Source organism: Periplaneta americana, chromosome 8 (genome assembly GCF_040183065.1).
Source record: "Periplaneta americana isolate PAMFEO1 chromosome 8, P.americana_PAMFEO1_priV1, whole genome shotgun sequence".
Taxonomy (NCBI): Eukaryota; Metazoa; Arthropoda; class Insecta; order Blattodea; family Blattidae; genus Periplaneta; species Periplaneta americana.
The window spans coordinates 92,081,302-92,099,199 of record NC_091124.1 but is presented as its reverse complement, the minus strand read 5'-3'; the positions used below and the strand labels follow the sequence as shown (position 1 = coordinate 92,099,199).

Sequence of the window (17,898 nt, the reverse complement as noted above, 5' to 3'; positions counted from 1 at the left end):
TTTACATGGAAAATCGACATTAACACAAAGACGTGCATTCTCTTCTCTTCCGCTCGCAGACTTACTCTGTGTTTACTGGATGTTGACTTGTGCCGCATTCATTGAAAGTTTATTCTTGTGGACTCACTTTTTTCTTTTTACTGCTTTTTCACTTTTATTTTCCCATTTTTTGCTAGGATAACCTTTACTATTTTCATTTGTGCCGCGACACACTGGTCGAAAATGGCTGATGTAGGCTATGGCAGGATACTCCTTGTTCTCTGTAATTTGAGTCCCGCAGCAATCCGTACACTGACACTTTTACCCTAATTTACAGTATTTCTTTTTTTATTGTTGATGTTCAATCCTCTATAGCTTAATTTTTCTTCCTATATTTTCACATCCGAATTTTGCTATGTTTGCTTACCGCTTCATACTAACCGCCAGTAACTTCGAGAGCAATATTCGAAATGAGAGCAGTAGATTTGGAATGGAACAAACTGCCCCCCATTGAGGACTCAGTATAGCCTCAAAAAAAAAAAAATGTATATATATATATATATATATGTGTGTGTAATGAATAATAAAAGAGAAGAAAGAAAGAAAGAAAAAAAGAAAAAAAGAAAGAAAGAAAAGGGCATGAGAAATATGTAGGCAGAGCAAATTGCCGTCGAAATTCTTCGGAAAAATCTGGTATAATCTCTCCAGCTTCTCTGAGCAAACCGATATAAATTAAGGAATATTTCAGTTTGAAATAGTTGACTGTAGGCTCATAGATAGACTTCTTCTCATGGTGGACTTCGGCTGACTGATGACATACTTCAAAACGCATCGTGAGGTGCACAATGATGCCCTGTTTAGTGTCAGCATTGTACTCTAAGATATCTACTCGTCTTGTTGACCCATTTTCAGCTAGGCAGGAGATTTCTTCTACAACCTAGCTCTTATTTCTTAATACAGCAGAAAATTAGGATCTTATAAGATGATGTCTAGAGTTCCTCAAGAACAATCACTGTTCACAGAATCCCAAGACGTGTGCTAAAGTTTATAAAGTACTATCAAATGTTAGTTTTTAGCACCGTACTTACAGCTTTTAAATTCTATTGTCGCTACAAGAATATATTTCGTGACTGCATATTCATTGTTTTGAATTTAGTTAGGATTTTATATATAATTAGCACCTCAAAGGACAATCTTCGTATACAGTGGCTCAAAATGAAACTTGGACAGTGAAGTATCAACTAATATACATTGTGGTGAAGAATGAATATGTTGATTCACTGAACTGATATCTGCATTTTCTAATGTCTTCACTATTGAAGATTGTATATTAAAAGCACTACTTTCATAGAACAACACATTAAAAGTGAACTAAATAACGTAATTGTCTTCACAGCAATTCAGGATCAAAATAAAACTCATACCCTACACTTGCAAAGGAAATAAAAATACAGTACACACAATGTTTATTTCAAATTTCAAATGTCAAATGCATCGGAAGATGCTGTAATATGGTCAAGTACAAATTTATTTAACAGTACAGTACAGAACAGAACAGAACATATAATACAGAATAATACATCAGACTACAGAATATAATTATGTACAACAATAGAAATAGAAATAGAAATAAAATAATACAATTAATATAAAAAGAGGCTACAATAATATTAACAAAATATGAGGACCGAATGAGCAGCGCTCGTGTTCGATCGCAGTTCAGATATAAATTATTAATGTAAGAGGAATGTAGAAATCGGAACTGAAATTAAAATTACAGCTACAATGAAATTAGATAATATAATATATTATTAATATAAGAGGGATATAGGAAATAAAATTAAAATTACAGCTACAATGAAATTATATAATATATTAACGTAGAGAAGAATAATTTTGTATTTGAATTAAGAAGGACAATTTACGAAAAATATATATTCCGAAATTATATAATACAAATATAATATAGGCTAATTAATTCATACACATAGGCTATAAATTTATTTAATTAAATTGAAGACATTAACAATTTTCTAATTTTCTTATTATATGTTAGTGCAGTAGTTCCCAACCAGTGTGTCGCACAGCCCCATGGAGTGTGTCGCGTAATTTTGGAATTGCGAAATACTCTATGCCATCCAGAAAAGTCTCTTTACAACGCAATTTTTATTTACAAGGAAGTCTTTGATATAATAACTTTATTTTGAGACAAACTTTAACCAATGAAACAATGCTCAATTTAATTTGTTCTGCCTGGCGATAATTCGAATGAATTAATTCGTTTAACTCTTCCCGCTTAGTAATAAACAAAGTTTAGATTCGTCAGAACATATTGGTCAGGTTCAGTATATACGTGTGAGCGGGTGATAGTGCGACTAGGCTATTTTATTAAAAGTGCTTTATTTAGACTGTATCATTGATAAATTCTTAATTCGAAAAAGGCAATCAATAAAGTTCTAGGTTAGGTGACAAGAGTTCTAATTCAAATAAGGGCGTTCCGGCACCTGTTTGTTGCATTCTTCATCATGGCATCGAAATATGTGTGAATAACTATGTTTTTAATATAATTTTTCTTTAAATTCCGCTTAAACCTTGAAAGTCTTAGTTGGACGAAAAGGAGGTTAAAAACGACAAACTTCCCGTGCAGTGAACAGTAATCACCTCCCTGTCGGCTATGAAATATTCTATACAGAGTTCCATAACCTTTTTCTCCAGACGAAAAGCACTATTTTTATTGTTATTAAAAACAAATAAGTGTCGCGATATCGTGGGCGTTCAGTAAAGTGTGTCGCCAGTAAAAAAAGGTTGGGAACCACTGTGTTAGTGGGTTGCATGTTAGAAGTTCTGAGTGTAATTAAGCTAAAGAATTATACAACTCAAGGCCAAAGTTAATACTTTGCTTTAGACCAGCAGTTGTGAAACATTTAGGTACTAATAATGTAGAATTATTTCGTCTTGTGTCATGATTATGTGCCTGTAATTTAAACTTACTACGATTTTTATGATAAAATTTTAACAGAGTATATTTATATAAATTTGTTCAATATTACATGCATTAAATTCAGAATAATTAATTTAGTTGGATAATCAAAACGTTTTGTAATAAATATAACGGACTAAAATTAATTTTTGTACTTCCACCCCAAACAATAATGCATTGTATAATAGACTGAAAAATTGTCAAATAAACATTTCGCAGAACTCTTCATGGGTAAGTAGCGTCGAAGATTAATGAGTTTATAAATTGTTTTACGAAGCCTCGTACAAAGATAAATAATATGAGGAGGCCATTTTAAATTTTGATCAATAATGATACCCAGCTATTTCACATAGGCCTATGTGGCTTCTTTTAATGGTGGACAATTACAACTTTTCGGATCTAAACAAATTTCACTGTGTATTATTAGTCTATATTCATCACTAATTTTTTAATTTTGAACACACAGTTGTTAACGAAAAAGGAACTAAGGTTGATTTAGATGTATTTAAAAAAGAGAACTTCGAATCAAGGAATTTTTAACAATATTAGGACCTATATTAGCATTTCTATATGCTTCTTGCCAAGAAAATGCACTTAAAATAACTACCATAATATTATCAGCGTATGAATATATAGATCCATTAAATTTTTCTAAATTTATATTTAGCAAATCATTAACACATATTAGAAATAAAATATGCCCCAAATTGTTCCTTGCGGTATACCTATATCAGTATATTTATATTCACTAAATTGATCTTCATTTTTAGTCATTTGTCTTCTATTACTAAAATATGATTGGAATAATTTTAAAACTATGTCTCTAACTCTAATATGTAGTTTGTCCAAAGTAAATTATGATTGATAGTGCCAGAAGGTTTCCGTAGATCCAAGAAAATACCCAAACATTTATTTTCGATATCTAGTTCGTTGATAATTTTTCCAGTAACATTAATAAGAACATCATTATAGATAGGCTATATTATTGCGGAAACCAAACTGATTTTTACAGAGGATTTTATGTTTTTCTAAATAATTTATTAATCTATTCTTTAAACATTTTTCAAGCAATTTGGAAAATGTTGGAAGTAAAGATATAGGTTTATAGTTATTTAAATTATTTTTATCTCCTGATTTGTATATTGGAATTACTATGGCACATTTCAAAACATCTGGGAATATACCTTGCAAGAAACGTAAGTTAAAAATATGAATATGGGTTTTGATATCCAATTTGATAATAATTTTGAAAGTATTATTCTTAATTCCATCTATACCAGGAACAACATTATTTTTTAAGGTCTTGACCAAAATAATAATTTCATTTTCATTTACACGGAAAAGGAACATGGAGGAAGCTAAATGTTGATTTTGTGTCTCATTATATATATATATATATATATATATATATATATATATATATATAGAAGAGTTAAAAATTGACTTATTAATGCTAGAAGTAACTTTGTGTCCTGTCTCTGAAAAATAACACTGGACAACAAATTTAAACTTTCTGTCCTTTAGATGAAACTATGTAATTTTAACTAAATGGGCGGTGCTAAGTTCATTTCTGAAAACCAAAATTTTCTAACACCATTATTATGGTACACGTACTTCACTTATTTACTCAATTTTGTTATACTAGCACATAAAAGCAGTTTTTTTGGCCAAAATTCACAAATTAAAATGTCTTTTTTTATCTTTTACGTTTGTAAACAGCTTCTACAGTCTCTCTGATAAGTGATCAGCAATATTCTGCCAGCATACTTACATTCCACCTTCCACTGAAGCACTATTCGAAGGTAGATATTTCTTGATGAAACTTCTCCTCGTGTTCATCGCTTACAGCACCAAGGTTTTTTTTTTTTTGCAAGAAGTTCAGGTAGCTGTCAAGAAAGTGTACTTTCAGTGACGTGTAGCATCCCACAAGGTGAAACTAGTGCAACATTTGACTAACATTAAACAACTTTTCATTTTGGAAAAACGGTACGTTCTGGACAAAAACTAACTGCACATTCGTTTTTTGCGACCACAAAATACATCGAATATACACATTTTTGTAAAAAGGACAAATTTCGTGTTGTACAGTGTAATTAATAAATTCGTTTGGAATCTTTCTTCTGCAATTTAATTTTTCACCCTTCTTGATTGGCTGTTTATTTTGTACATTTACATATTTTTTAGTTGTACGTTACTTGAATTCTTTTTAACTTCTAAAGCGAGTTTGTGTCTTGTAGGAATAGAATTAATAATGCCGGCCGTGATCCAGGGTTTTAGTCTCTTGGATTTACTAGAAATCTTCTGATTACTGTTTATAATAGAATTTTATATATATATATATATATATATATATATATATATATATATATAGACACACACACACTTGATTATTAAATTTTAGAAAAGATGAAAACAGACATTAGCATCATTACCATTATAAACCGATTCCCAGGTTTCTTTTTGGAAACCTATAATCAAATCAGAGTAATTAATTTGTTGCATATTTTGTGATGAGAGAGTAACAAACGGCCTAGAGTTGTATTTATTGTTAGACATTTTTAATAAATTAAAAACCATATAATGATCGGTAATAGCGCTAGGAAGGACGTCAGGTGTAAAGCTCCAATTATTTTGAGTTTTTAAAAATATATCGTCAATGCATGTGCTAGAAATTAATGAAGGCCTAGTGATGACATTTAAATATTTTACAAAACCATATTCATGGAGAACATTCATATATTTACTGCCCTATAATATTTTCTAATATGTCTATGTTTGTGTCTCCAACAATAACAAGGTTGTTACAACCTTCTAAATTTGATAAATACTGCTCTAAATTGTCTATAAAATCATTTTTACTGTTTTAGGACATCTATTAATGACTGTAAAAAAGTTTCACTTTTATCAAGCTTAAACTTGAAACGAATTGCAGTGATCAATTTCAGCCTCTATTACACTAATATCAATGCTATTTTTAAAGCAAATTACTATTCCATCGTATTTATTATATTCATTAAATTTTACCAATTTATTGTATCCATTAGGCCTAATGTCATAGCTACGATCATGACATAACCAAGTTTACGTTAAAATATTATCAAAATCATGAGTAGGCTATAGCTTTGGCTAATAATGCATATAATTCCAGGAAATTTCTGTTTATCCCACGTATGTTTAGGCCGAAGTGAATAAATTTGAAATCATGAAATGAGTTAGAAATGTAATTGTTACAAGAAGTAATATCGTTAAAGACAGCTGTTTTTAAATGATTAATGTCACAGTATAAATTAAATTGTTCTAAATGTCCGTTTACTTCCATTGTTCCAAGTAATATTATAAAGCATTACTACAATTAGCATAACAGTATTTTAAATTATACGTGAATAAATTGTAACTATGATCGAGTAGTGAGTTCATAGTCTTTCTAAGTCAGAGGTTGAATTTATTTTACCAACAGGACTGCTTTCATTTTCATGTACAAGGATATTACAATCCTTGGTCCATACAAACTTGTATCCCTTCATCTTGGCGATGTCCCTGATTTTACGCAGCAGATCTCTGGTAGCGAAGGTCAAATGGTCCTGCAGTGAATCTCCCTAGTCCCACATGGTTGGAAGCCTTTGTAGAGGGATTCCCAAACCATCACCTTCCTTTCTCGACTCCACCTTGTAGCACTGAAGCCAGGGATCCCTGCTGGACCTTTTGGAGAATCGGATGACAATAGGTCTAACTTTCCTCTGTGATCGTGATGGTAATCTATGGGCCACGTTAACATTATTGACAAAATTGAAGGTTCCAATTGAATCAGAAATTTGGTTCACGACTTCGTAATTTTTTTTCAGATCTGGCTTCAGGAATTCCGAATATTATTACATTGTCTCTTCTCGAATATTGCTGGATTGCTTTTATTTCGTAATACAAATTGTTGTTTTCATACTTGACATCTTTTATTTCTTTTTGTGCTGCCTTCAGTCTTTGTTGTATTTGAGAGAGGTCTTGATAGAAAGAGTAGAATTTAGACGAAATGTAGTTAACTGACTCTTTAAGTTCTTCTACTTCTTCTTGTATAGACAGCTTGAAATTTTTCGAACATGCTTCTTATTGCTGAAATAACTTGGCCGTTGCTGATTTCTTGTTCATTAATTACTATCTCCTTTTCATTGTTGCTAATGGTATTGCCAGTTTCTTTTAACCTTCATTGGTTTTGCTCCCATGTAGACGTGCTTCACTCCGACAGGGATCTGCTTGTTTAAGACTGCTGTAGGTCGTTTAAAAGAGCAGAGTTCTATAGCTCAAAGTGAGACGATCATACAGCGTCGTAGTCGTCGTCATCATCATCATCATCATCATAATCATCAACAACAACAACAGGTCAAGTCTTTTAAGAGAAATTGCCAGGTTAGTGTGAAGATCGCATTCTGTAGTAAACAAGCAAAGAGAGAGCTCCATAAATTTTTTAGTAATAGGGATGGGCGTTGGTTACTCAATAAAGTGAGGGCTATTCCAAAGTTATCTGCACCTAGTTGGCTGTAGAGACTGAAAAGTGATTAGGGAAGAAATGTAATTCTGAAACAATTAGAAACGTACTGAGAAAACACAAACACCACGGTCGAGTAGCGGGGAAGAAACCGTTCATTAGTGAGGTCAACAGGAAGAGAAGAGTACAATTTGCTAAGGAACACATAAATAAGGATTTTGAATTTTGGAAAACTGTTCTATTCACTGATGAGAGCAAGATAAACTTCTTTGGTTCAGATGGGAGGGTTGATGTGTGGCGTAAGCCGAATACGAAACTCCAAGAAAAAAAATCTAAGACCTCTATGAAACACGGTGAAGGATCAGTTGTTATATGGGTTGTATGGCTGCTATTGGTGTCGGTAATTTAGAGTTCATTGGGGGTAGGATGGAACAGAATGTATATTTAAACATTTTAAAAAAAGAATGTGAAGCCCAATACACAGAAATTAGGGATAAATAACACATTCAAATTTTATCAGGACAATGATCCGGAACATAAGGCTTTGAAAGTACGCCCCAAAATGTTAAAAACTCCACACCAGTCACCAGACATAAATAGAATAGAACATTTATGGTCTGAATTAGAAGTTAAAATAAAACAGCATTCCATAAAAATACAAACAAGGGTTTAAGAAAACCATATTAGAAGAATGGTCGAAGATTCCTGCATCTTATTGTGAACATTTGGTGAAATCTATTCTGAGAACATAATAAAGGATTTTCAACAAAATATTGATAAATTAAAGTTATAGCCTCTTTTTATTTTTTACTGTGGTAGAAGATTATTTTATTTTGTTATATTCATAGTGTCTACGACTTCTATTTTGAGACAGAAAACGTTCAGTTTGCGTCCAAACATTTATTTTTCCCAGTATTGCTGTAAGATGTGAATCTTAAATACGTATGGTATTGCATAATTTGTCATATTGATTAGTATTATAAAATGTAAGTTTTGTTTAGTTTAATGACTGTACTTATTTATTATATTGTATATCGTGTGGTAGTTCACTGTTCGAGTTTCACTTTGAGCCACTGTTAATGTACTTACGTTTTTAGTGGAAAGTATTCATAATTTTTATACGTTATTCATGGTATCCAATCACTTTAGTACCAATTGTTGAACTATCAAGGTTCGTTCATATTTCTTCATTCATGAAATAGAATTGATCAAATAGTTATAGGGGTGTCAAGGTCAACGCTACGAATAAAAGGTATGTTATTCGTAACACGGAAGAAGTTGATGGAACAACACGACTGTGCGCTCAAGTAAAAATAAGTGATCACTAGGGCCAAAGTTCATGCCCTAAAACCTACTAAACAGGCATGCAAATGTGCCTTTAAAACCTTAAAATATGCCAATAATTATACATTAATAACATTCTATATATTTCTTGATATCACTAAATAATAATAATAATAATAATAATAATAATAATAATAATAATAATAATAATAAATGTAATAAAATTATAGCTCAAGCCATCCTGAGTACTCAGTCGGTATAGCGCTGGCCTTGTGCCCGAGGTTGCGGGTTCGATCCCGGGTCAGGTCGATGGCATTTAAGTGTGCTTAAATGCGACAGGCTCATGTCAGCAGTTTTACTGGCGTGTAAAAGAATTACTGTGGGACAAAATTCCGGCACACCGGCGACGCTGATAAAACCTCGGCAGTTGCGAGCGTCGTTGAATAAAACATATTTTTTTAATTTTATAGGTCAAACTAGATGAGATTAAACTTACATTTATTGTTGAGAGCAGCACACTACCGTGAGATTCACTAGGTGTGCCGCGAATCTTTCAATACTTTTTGGTAAAATAACTATAATTTCACTCAATACTAATTCTCGAAAATAGAATATGATATTGTTATTCTAAAATCCAAACTATGCATTTTTATGCAACGTAAAACAGGTTTGATGAGCTTAAACGCGAAAATAAGCCACAATAATATAAATATCATGAAATATTATACATTTGTATAAAAAAACAAAATATGAAAATATATGCAACTCAAAATTTGCCTTGATAAGCTTAAATGTTGATGATTCGTGAAGATAATCAGAAAGCAATTATAGCCAATGGAAAAATATATGCAAATGCATGGACTTCCTCGCCCTAGTGATCACAGTAATGCCTTGAGTGTGTATAAATGTGATTAATTTAGCTTGGAAAGTCAAAAGTCAAACTGCAATTCCCAGAAATAATATACATATAATCGTATATTTAACAAAAACATTATTCTTTCATTTGAATGCACTAAAATTTAGAGGTGTTTACATTCTATACAGGGCGTTAAAAATATCCAATATTTTAGGAGGTGATAGTGTGCGTCAAAAATAGGGGGGGGGAAGTCTAATAAACATGGGTCCTACAACACATACTTCCTGAGATCTGAACACTTGTTCATAGGAGGTGCTCAATGTGACGTCCATTTATGGTAATGCATTCCTCGCCCTACAATACAACAGACTACCAGATAATCATACCGTAGTTGATACCCCTGGCATGGAATACTGATACGTCGCGTCGGAAGCAATACTGAAAACAAAAGTTTGGTTGCGGAAATGAGCGGGGTTCAGCAGAGATGGTGTTTTGAATTTTCGTAATCAGCATGTGTGGGCTGATGAAAATTCCCATGCAGTTGAAGAAACAAGGCATAAGCAGCGATTCTCAATCAACATATGGGCAGACGTTCTTGATGATTAAGGGTCATACGTGCTACTACAGAGATTAACTGGGGCTCGTTATCAGGACTTTCTTGTTACGTATTGCCTACCTTGCTGGAGTATATGCCATGTCAGCAAAGACCACAGATGTGGTTCATGCATGATGGATGGAACACCAGCACATTTTTCCGCAATGAGCGTGAACTCCTGACGTTGACATTTCAGGACCGCTGGATTGATTGGGGAGGCCCCACACCTTGACCTGCTCGTTCCTCAAATTTAAATCCCCTAGACTTTTGGTTATCAAGAATAACCAGGTCAATTTCAAAGAGTGCGTGATTCCTTATGCTGAAGGGCAGAGGAATACACTGTCATGAATGGACGTCACATTGAGCACCTTCTATGAACAAGTGTTCAGATCTCAGAAAGTATGTGTTGTAGGACCCTTGTTTATTAGTCATCATTTTCTTGTTTTGATGCATACTAGCACCTCCTAAAATATTGGATACTTTTTTTTTAACACTCTGTATAACGAACATGTTCATGTTATATTAAAAACGTATTAGTATTAGCACCATATTAATAATATTTTCAGAATATATGAACCTCAAATAATAAACTGCCTCTTTTAAATGTGATGCTAATAAATAAATAAATAATTGCAGCATATCTTCAGGAAATCTATCTCGTTTAGTAGTCGTGGAGTGGTGCAAATCATATAGGTACACTATAGTTTCTGCTGTACGTGCCGCGACTTTTGTCACCGAATAAAAGGTTCAGCGCATTGCGAAGATTTCGGGAAAACTGTGAATTAGCCAAGGACGTAAATATCAATGTTGGTAGGAAGAGTAAATTATTCACCAGCACCTATGTTATCACAAGTGTGTGCATAATGGGTACCCAGAAATCAGACTGAAAAAAGATGAAGCCAGACCAATGAAATTGCACCTTGTTTTCAACATCTCCAGCGCTCTAGTCAATACTGTCTTGGGCTCTGGGATAGAATTGTATCTCGATATGTCCTGAAGGATTTTAGCAAGGAATGGAAACAATCAGATTCTTCACCAGTAAAACGTGAAATTATTTTAGGAATAGGTAATATGTGTGTGCGTGTGGAATGGGGGATATTAATTTATTTTATCTTAGGTCAACATATGTTGAATGAAATATATTACAGTATCTTTTGAAATGGAAATTGAAGTAGAAAATTGTTCGAAGGCATCATCATCATCCTCCTCCATGACAACGTTCGCCCGCATTGCGCAAAAATCACTTAATTACGCTATAGGTCTCGCAAGCAGGGAATACCGACGGAAGGAATGCGAATGAAACAATGCGATAAGGAAGAGAGGGTGACAGGAAAGGTCACGAGATAGCTTGAATGATATTCAAGAGTGCAGTCGGAAGAGAAATGACCGATAGAATCAGTCTTGCTTTGTAATAATTACGACTTCAGTTTGTTCCATTGCATGTGAATGTGTCTTGTATCGCACGGTATTATTATTTCATTCGTAAACATATGTTGCACGTTTAATTAGCTTCGAATTTTTCTCTTGCTACGTTCTTTATTTCCACAGCGATGTCCTGATTTGTTCATCATCTTGGAAGAGACAGTACTGTTCTCCAACCAGGAGATCAACCGTGAAAGGAATGTTCTTACTATTGCGTCACCTATTGGAGCGAAGTAGATATATAGTATTATCGTTATAACGTCTGTTTAAAAACCATTCGCTCTCCTGAATTTGTTATTTCCTGTATGGAGAGATTAAAAGACCAGGAGATTAACAGTGATCTAATTTTGTAACTAGGGTAGTATAAACATGTGTGTATCAATGTTATTGTTTGTGCTGTGACAGCGAGCCAATAGAGATACGAGTACCCACGTGTATGATCTTATGACATCAACATTCATTCACAGCATTACTTCCCTTCGTCTCATCCGGCAGAGACTTTCTCGTGGTTGGAGCACAGTACTTCCATCGGCCCGTAGCTCTCGCCCCCTCGGCACGCCTTGGTACACACGTCAAAACAGACAGCAACGCCACCATTGCTTTTCGGTAATCGTTCTTTGCGCGAGCTATACAATTACTGGACGTCTGGGATGTGCCACCATATCCTCCATGATAGGCTGGATTTATCCCCATCCCCCTGTCACGTGTTTTGACCGCTGAAGAAATGTAGACATATCTATAGATGGTAAAACATTGTAAACGAATGAGCTGGTGATAGAAGTGCGGAAATGGCTCCACATCCAACAATAGATATTCTTCCAAGGAGGAATCAAGAAGTTCCCTGGTTGCTTGTATAAATGTATGCATTGATAAAGCCAGGGACTATCTTGAAAAAATGATCAGGGTTTGACATTTTGTGAAGTAATACTCACGGATGAATGACATTAGGATAAAAACTGAACATTTTAAGTACTATTGCAGTAAAAATTTACTGTTTTAATTGGCTGGTTCGTAAGTTTATATTTATCGTATATCATACTCAAAGTTGCAGGTATATTTGTACTTGTGTTTAATTTCTTGTTATTTTTTTAAATTTTATATCTTAAAGAACGTGATTTACAACACACATGAATCCAATATTTCTTTGATTTCTGTGATCAGTTTTAGATTTGTTTTTATGAAATTTCTGGTGATTGCTTACTCTTTAAGAAAATGTTTACAATTGTTTCGATGCAACCTTTGTAAGATATGTTTTTTTTTTATTCCAGATTGCACCTTCTGCCAAAAAATTATGGGGAGTAGAAGAACAGAAAGATGACACTAAAGGAATACTGAATCTGAACGATCACCAGATGTGGAGAGACTCGACTTGGAGTACGTCCGGTGAGTATATTATTGTCATATTTTATGTGAATTACGGAACACCACTGTACTTTTCATTACCTCAGATCGCCACAATGAAAAAATGCAGGAGTTCGAGGTCAACCTTCTATATTAGGAATATTTTGGATCTAGTTATGCTATATCGTACGAAAGAAGATAACAAGCATGAATTTCTTACTGTGAATAAGTTACTGCTTAAGATGGGACTTGTATTTTATGTCCTCACAGAGATTAGAACAAGTTGTAGTTCAGAGATGAGCTGTTTTGCACGTATGTAAACTTGAACGTGTCACTATATATCTGTGCTTGTATTTCCTGAAATAACAGTTTACGTTAATAGGAATTGGATTTTTTTTTTTTCGTATTTTACAAAAGTATACCAAATTATAAGAGGTCTGTTCGGAAGTAATAAATTATAAAACAGTTATTAGTTTTTCTAAATATTAGTTGCAACTACTATTTATTTCGGAATATAAAGTTTATATTGCTTTCACGAGTTAAGTACTAGGTTACGGTACCTTGTTGACTAGTTTCAGCTTGTGGACTTTCCTCAGAACTGGGTGATCTTCGCGCCTTCTGATTGCGTTTCCTGTGGGGGTGTGTTTGTGTAGTGTAATGTGGAGTCAGAAAGTGTGTTCGTTCTGAAATTGAGTTGTGTGTTGAGGATTTGGTGCGGGTGTGTTCAAAACATACACACTTTTTGACTCCATATTACACTATACAAACACACCCCTCACAAGAAACGCAATCAGGTGCGAAGACCACCCAGTTGTGAGGATAGCCTACAGGTTGAAACTAGCCAACAATATACCGTAATCGTCCAGTTATACCATAAGAAGGGTTTAACTATGGATAATGCACTCGCTTCCGAACTAAGTGATTCATGTTTCGATTTCCGGCATGGAAGGGATTTATCCCTGGAGTGGGTATTTGTCACTTGCGATGTGCTGACCAGACCAGACGACAAGGGTGGCCCGCAGTGTGAGCTTGCCTTCAATCTCAGTCCAGAGATGTATCAACACCGCATTGGATTATTAGTTGGTATTGAGAAAGGAAGTAAAATAGACGAAGGGAAAAGAAAGAATAATTTTTAAAATGCAACTAAAATAACATATTATTGCATTGAACAAAAGTTTTTTTTTTTTTTTAAGTTGTAGCCTAATTCAATCCTACATTCAAGGATCAGTCACGTTTTGGACGTTATTTGCTTCCATAAGCACGGTTTAACAGTTCTATGGACACAATACTGTTTTATAATTATTTCCTGGAATTTTCCCGGTTGTAGCGGTTATGGTGGAATTTGATATAAAAGAGCATCGGAATTAATCCATCAATATTCCGTACTCTGTGCAAATTATCGTGTTATAAAGTTGCGCAACTATCCATTGCGATCAACCCAACCTCGCCACCTCTTCCCTCCCCTACCACTACTACATGCTATACTCTGCGCATTTCGAACTGACGAATCAAGGTCATGTACAAACATACTACTGGCGGGCTAGCTCACACAGGTCAGGGCGCGCAGTCATAACACCTAACACTTCCTTCTTATCATGTCGCGGTACACCCCGTCTTAAAAACACAATATTCTTCCATACGTCCCGTTACTAAAGCGCTTTCAGAATAAGAAGGCATATAAGGCGGAGCTAGTTCACGCCGGTCTATGTCGACTAGCCAGTGACAGTGAAGCGGTGTTGCCTAGTTAAATCGTCGCGAAGTCTCGCTGAAGCGTCGCGTATTAGTTTCTTTCTTGCGCGCACAATACTTATGGCTAGGAATGAATATTAAGCTACGGCATTCGATAGAGCTCCGAATTCTGAATCCAACAGTACAAGAATGGCAATAGTATGTCAACTGGTTCGCGTGTTATCGCTTGAAGACTAAACAGAGATGTCCAACCTAGAGTATAGAACATATTTTGCTCTGAATTCCGTCTCTGTAAACGAAGATGGAATCTGTTTATTTTCAAATTCAGATGTAGACTTTTCTCTTGTGTGATGTGTAACCTACCGTAACAATGTCTCATGAAGGGATTGCAATTGGCTCTGGTCTTTCATCTGTTATACGCAAAAGGATAGTCCAACACTCACAAGCGAGGGGTATGGTATTTTTGTATATAATTTTTTTTAAAGGACTAACTTATGATTCAGTGCGTGTCAGTTCTTCACGAACAAAGAATCTGAATGCAGAGACGTGTGGTTTAGAAGTGCATAAGTTATCTCATATTCTCGGACAGGACAAAGAGACAATTAAAATAGGTGGTATACTTGAATTTACCTCCCCTGGAAAATAACGCAAAACAAACGAGTTAATTATTTGTACAATTTTCAGAACCGTGTATTACTTCATCATACGATATCCATACTAATAATAAATCTGTAGCCGAAATTTTTCTGGTAATTTTCGATTTTCCAAAAATAATTGATCCTAACATATATAATTAACCACCCTGAAACCGAAAATCGCTTTTTTTAAATTTTTGTTTGTCTGTATGTTTGTTACCTTTTCACGCGATAATGGCTGAACGGATTTCGATGAAAATTGGAATATAAATTAAGTTCGTTGTAACTTAGATTTTAGGCTATATGGCATTCAAAATACATTATTTAAAAGGGGGGTTATAAGGGGGCCTGAATTAAATAAATCGAAATATCTAGCTTATTATTGATTTTTGTGAAAAATGTTACATAACAAAAGTTTCTTTAAAAATAATTTACGATAAGTTTTATTCCTTGAAAAATTTTGATAGGACTGATATTTAATGAGATAAATGAGTTTTAAAATTAAAATAACTGCCATCTAAGGCCGTGTAATGAATTAAAAAAACAAATGACTTCGTCTATAAGGGGCCTTGGACAGCAACAATCGAAAGCTATGAAAGATAGCCTACAGAGAATGTTTCTGTGTTTGTATGAAGTAATATCGGAAGCTAAATTAACCGATTTGTATAATTAATTATTATTTCACCATTGGAAAGTTTAGTTTCTCTAGATGGACATAATGCTATAATGTTATTACAGTAACTTCTGATATAATATAATATAATATAATATAATATAATATAATATAATATAATATAATATGATATGATATGATATGATATGATATAATATAATATAATATAATATAATATAATATAATATAATATAATATAATATGTAATATTATATAATATAATTTAAGTTACAGTATTTGAAGGGTTCACAACCATAGCGGGCCAAGCGCCATTTACTGAATACATAGAAAAAAAGGGTTAAAATTAAGTTATTACCATAATTCAATGGAAACCTATAACAAGTAAAATAAAATATACACATTAAATCTAAATGATGTCAATCTTCATTAAACTATGGTTGCATGGAATAAAAATTAAGAAACAGGTTAAAGGCATTGTCATTGCACCAAATGAATATGTCTGGACCAAAATGATAGCATTTTAATTATTTGGATGCAATTTAAATTAAGTAACATATTAAACGATTTATCCTTCTATCAAACACGAATGATCCCTGGATCAAACGTCCTATTTTAATGATGTAATTACTTTATATTTATTTCTAACGGGTGCAGCGGAGCGCACGGGTACGGCTAGTTTCAAATACATTAGTAGTATGTGTTAGCATTGCCATTGGAATATTATACATGGTATAAGACGAAATATTGCATAAACATATGAGATATTTGGATGATATTGCAAACATAAACACTCCTGCCTCTTTTTCCATGAATTATACGAAGAGCATTAACAACATTCTTCCTTAAGAGCATTAGAAAACTTTATAAAATGAAACACATTAACTACATTTCACTTTTAAAATAAATACAGTCATTCTAGGAACGAGGAGATTTTATAATTGCAAAACTCAATTTCTATTTTAAAAACCTTTCGTTATATATATTACACTTTATACGATTTTTTCTAATATAAAATTTCATCTTCAATATATTAACGATATTATTGGATTACGGTTTTCATATTCGCTTCTGTACAACTACCTCCACTCGTAGGTTTATATTGCCATAGGCCAGAGTGATAGAACATAGAATCCTGGACTTCTAGGTAGGTATAAGCTTGAGGATTAAATTAAATTAGATAGGCTTGATTTAATAAGGTGAAAGAAAGTAATCTTCAGTTGCAATATGAGTACTGAATTAGGCCTACATATGAACAGATATGCTTATATTCTTATAGCCGGATTCTTAGCCAGAATATGGAACACTGGACCTCTAGATATGTAAAAATTATATGATAAAATAAAATTAGATAGACTTAGTTTATCAGAGAAAAATAAAATAATCTACAGTTCCAGTATGAGTACTGAATTATATATGAACACACATTATGATTACGTTGCATTATAGCCAGATTCGTAACCAGAATGTAGAACCCTGGACCCCAATTATGTATAAGCGAGAGAATTAAAGTAAATTATATAGGCTTCATTTAACGGAGGAAAAATAAAATACTTTCCAACTTCAATACTAAATTACGTATCTACAGATATGTTTTCGTTTTGTTATCGATAGATTCTTAGGCTGTCCCTACAAACAAACTGTACCTTATCTTTCCTCTGGAGAAAGAAACAATAATAAATTGAGCTTTGCTGTACAAGGAAGTCTGAGTAAGAATAAAACATTCTTTCTGAGACATTAGGAAAGCAAATTTCTACATATGTCACTTTATTTCGCAAGTCAGTGGCTATAAGAGCTACTGATCTATGAAGCGAAGAAGTAATAAAAATTGAGATGAGAATTACTTCGGTAAGAGTAATTATATTTAAACATTACACACAATGAAGAAACAGGTCTCGACCCTCTCGCTGCAACCACAGTCTATTATATACAGTCGCGAAGCTCAATACGTAGTAAATATGCAAACATTAGGTAGTTGCTCACCACTAGGATCGCTAATATCGCCTCAT

General features: G+C 33.6%; 1 protein-coding gene across 5 annotated transcripts in view; it reads left to right on the top strand.

Annotated features, from left to right (window-relative positions):
* The window catches only part of pum (pumilio), an 888,766-nt gene that overhangs the window by 276,293 nt on the left and 594,575 nt on the right, over positions 1-17,898 (top strand). For all 5 annotated transcript variants that reach the window (XM_069833260.1, XM_069833261.1, XM_069833257.1 and 2 more), the window contains one exon: positions 12,862-12,976. In XM_069833260.1, coding sequence (XP_069689361.1) covers positions 12,862-12,976 — 115 coding nt within the window. The remainder of the gene's footprint in view (positions 1-12,861; positions 12,977-17,898) is intronic.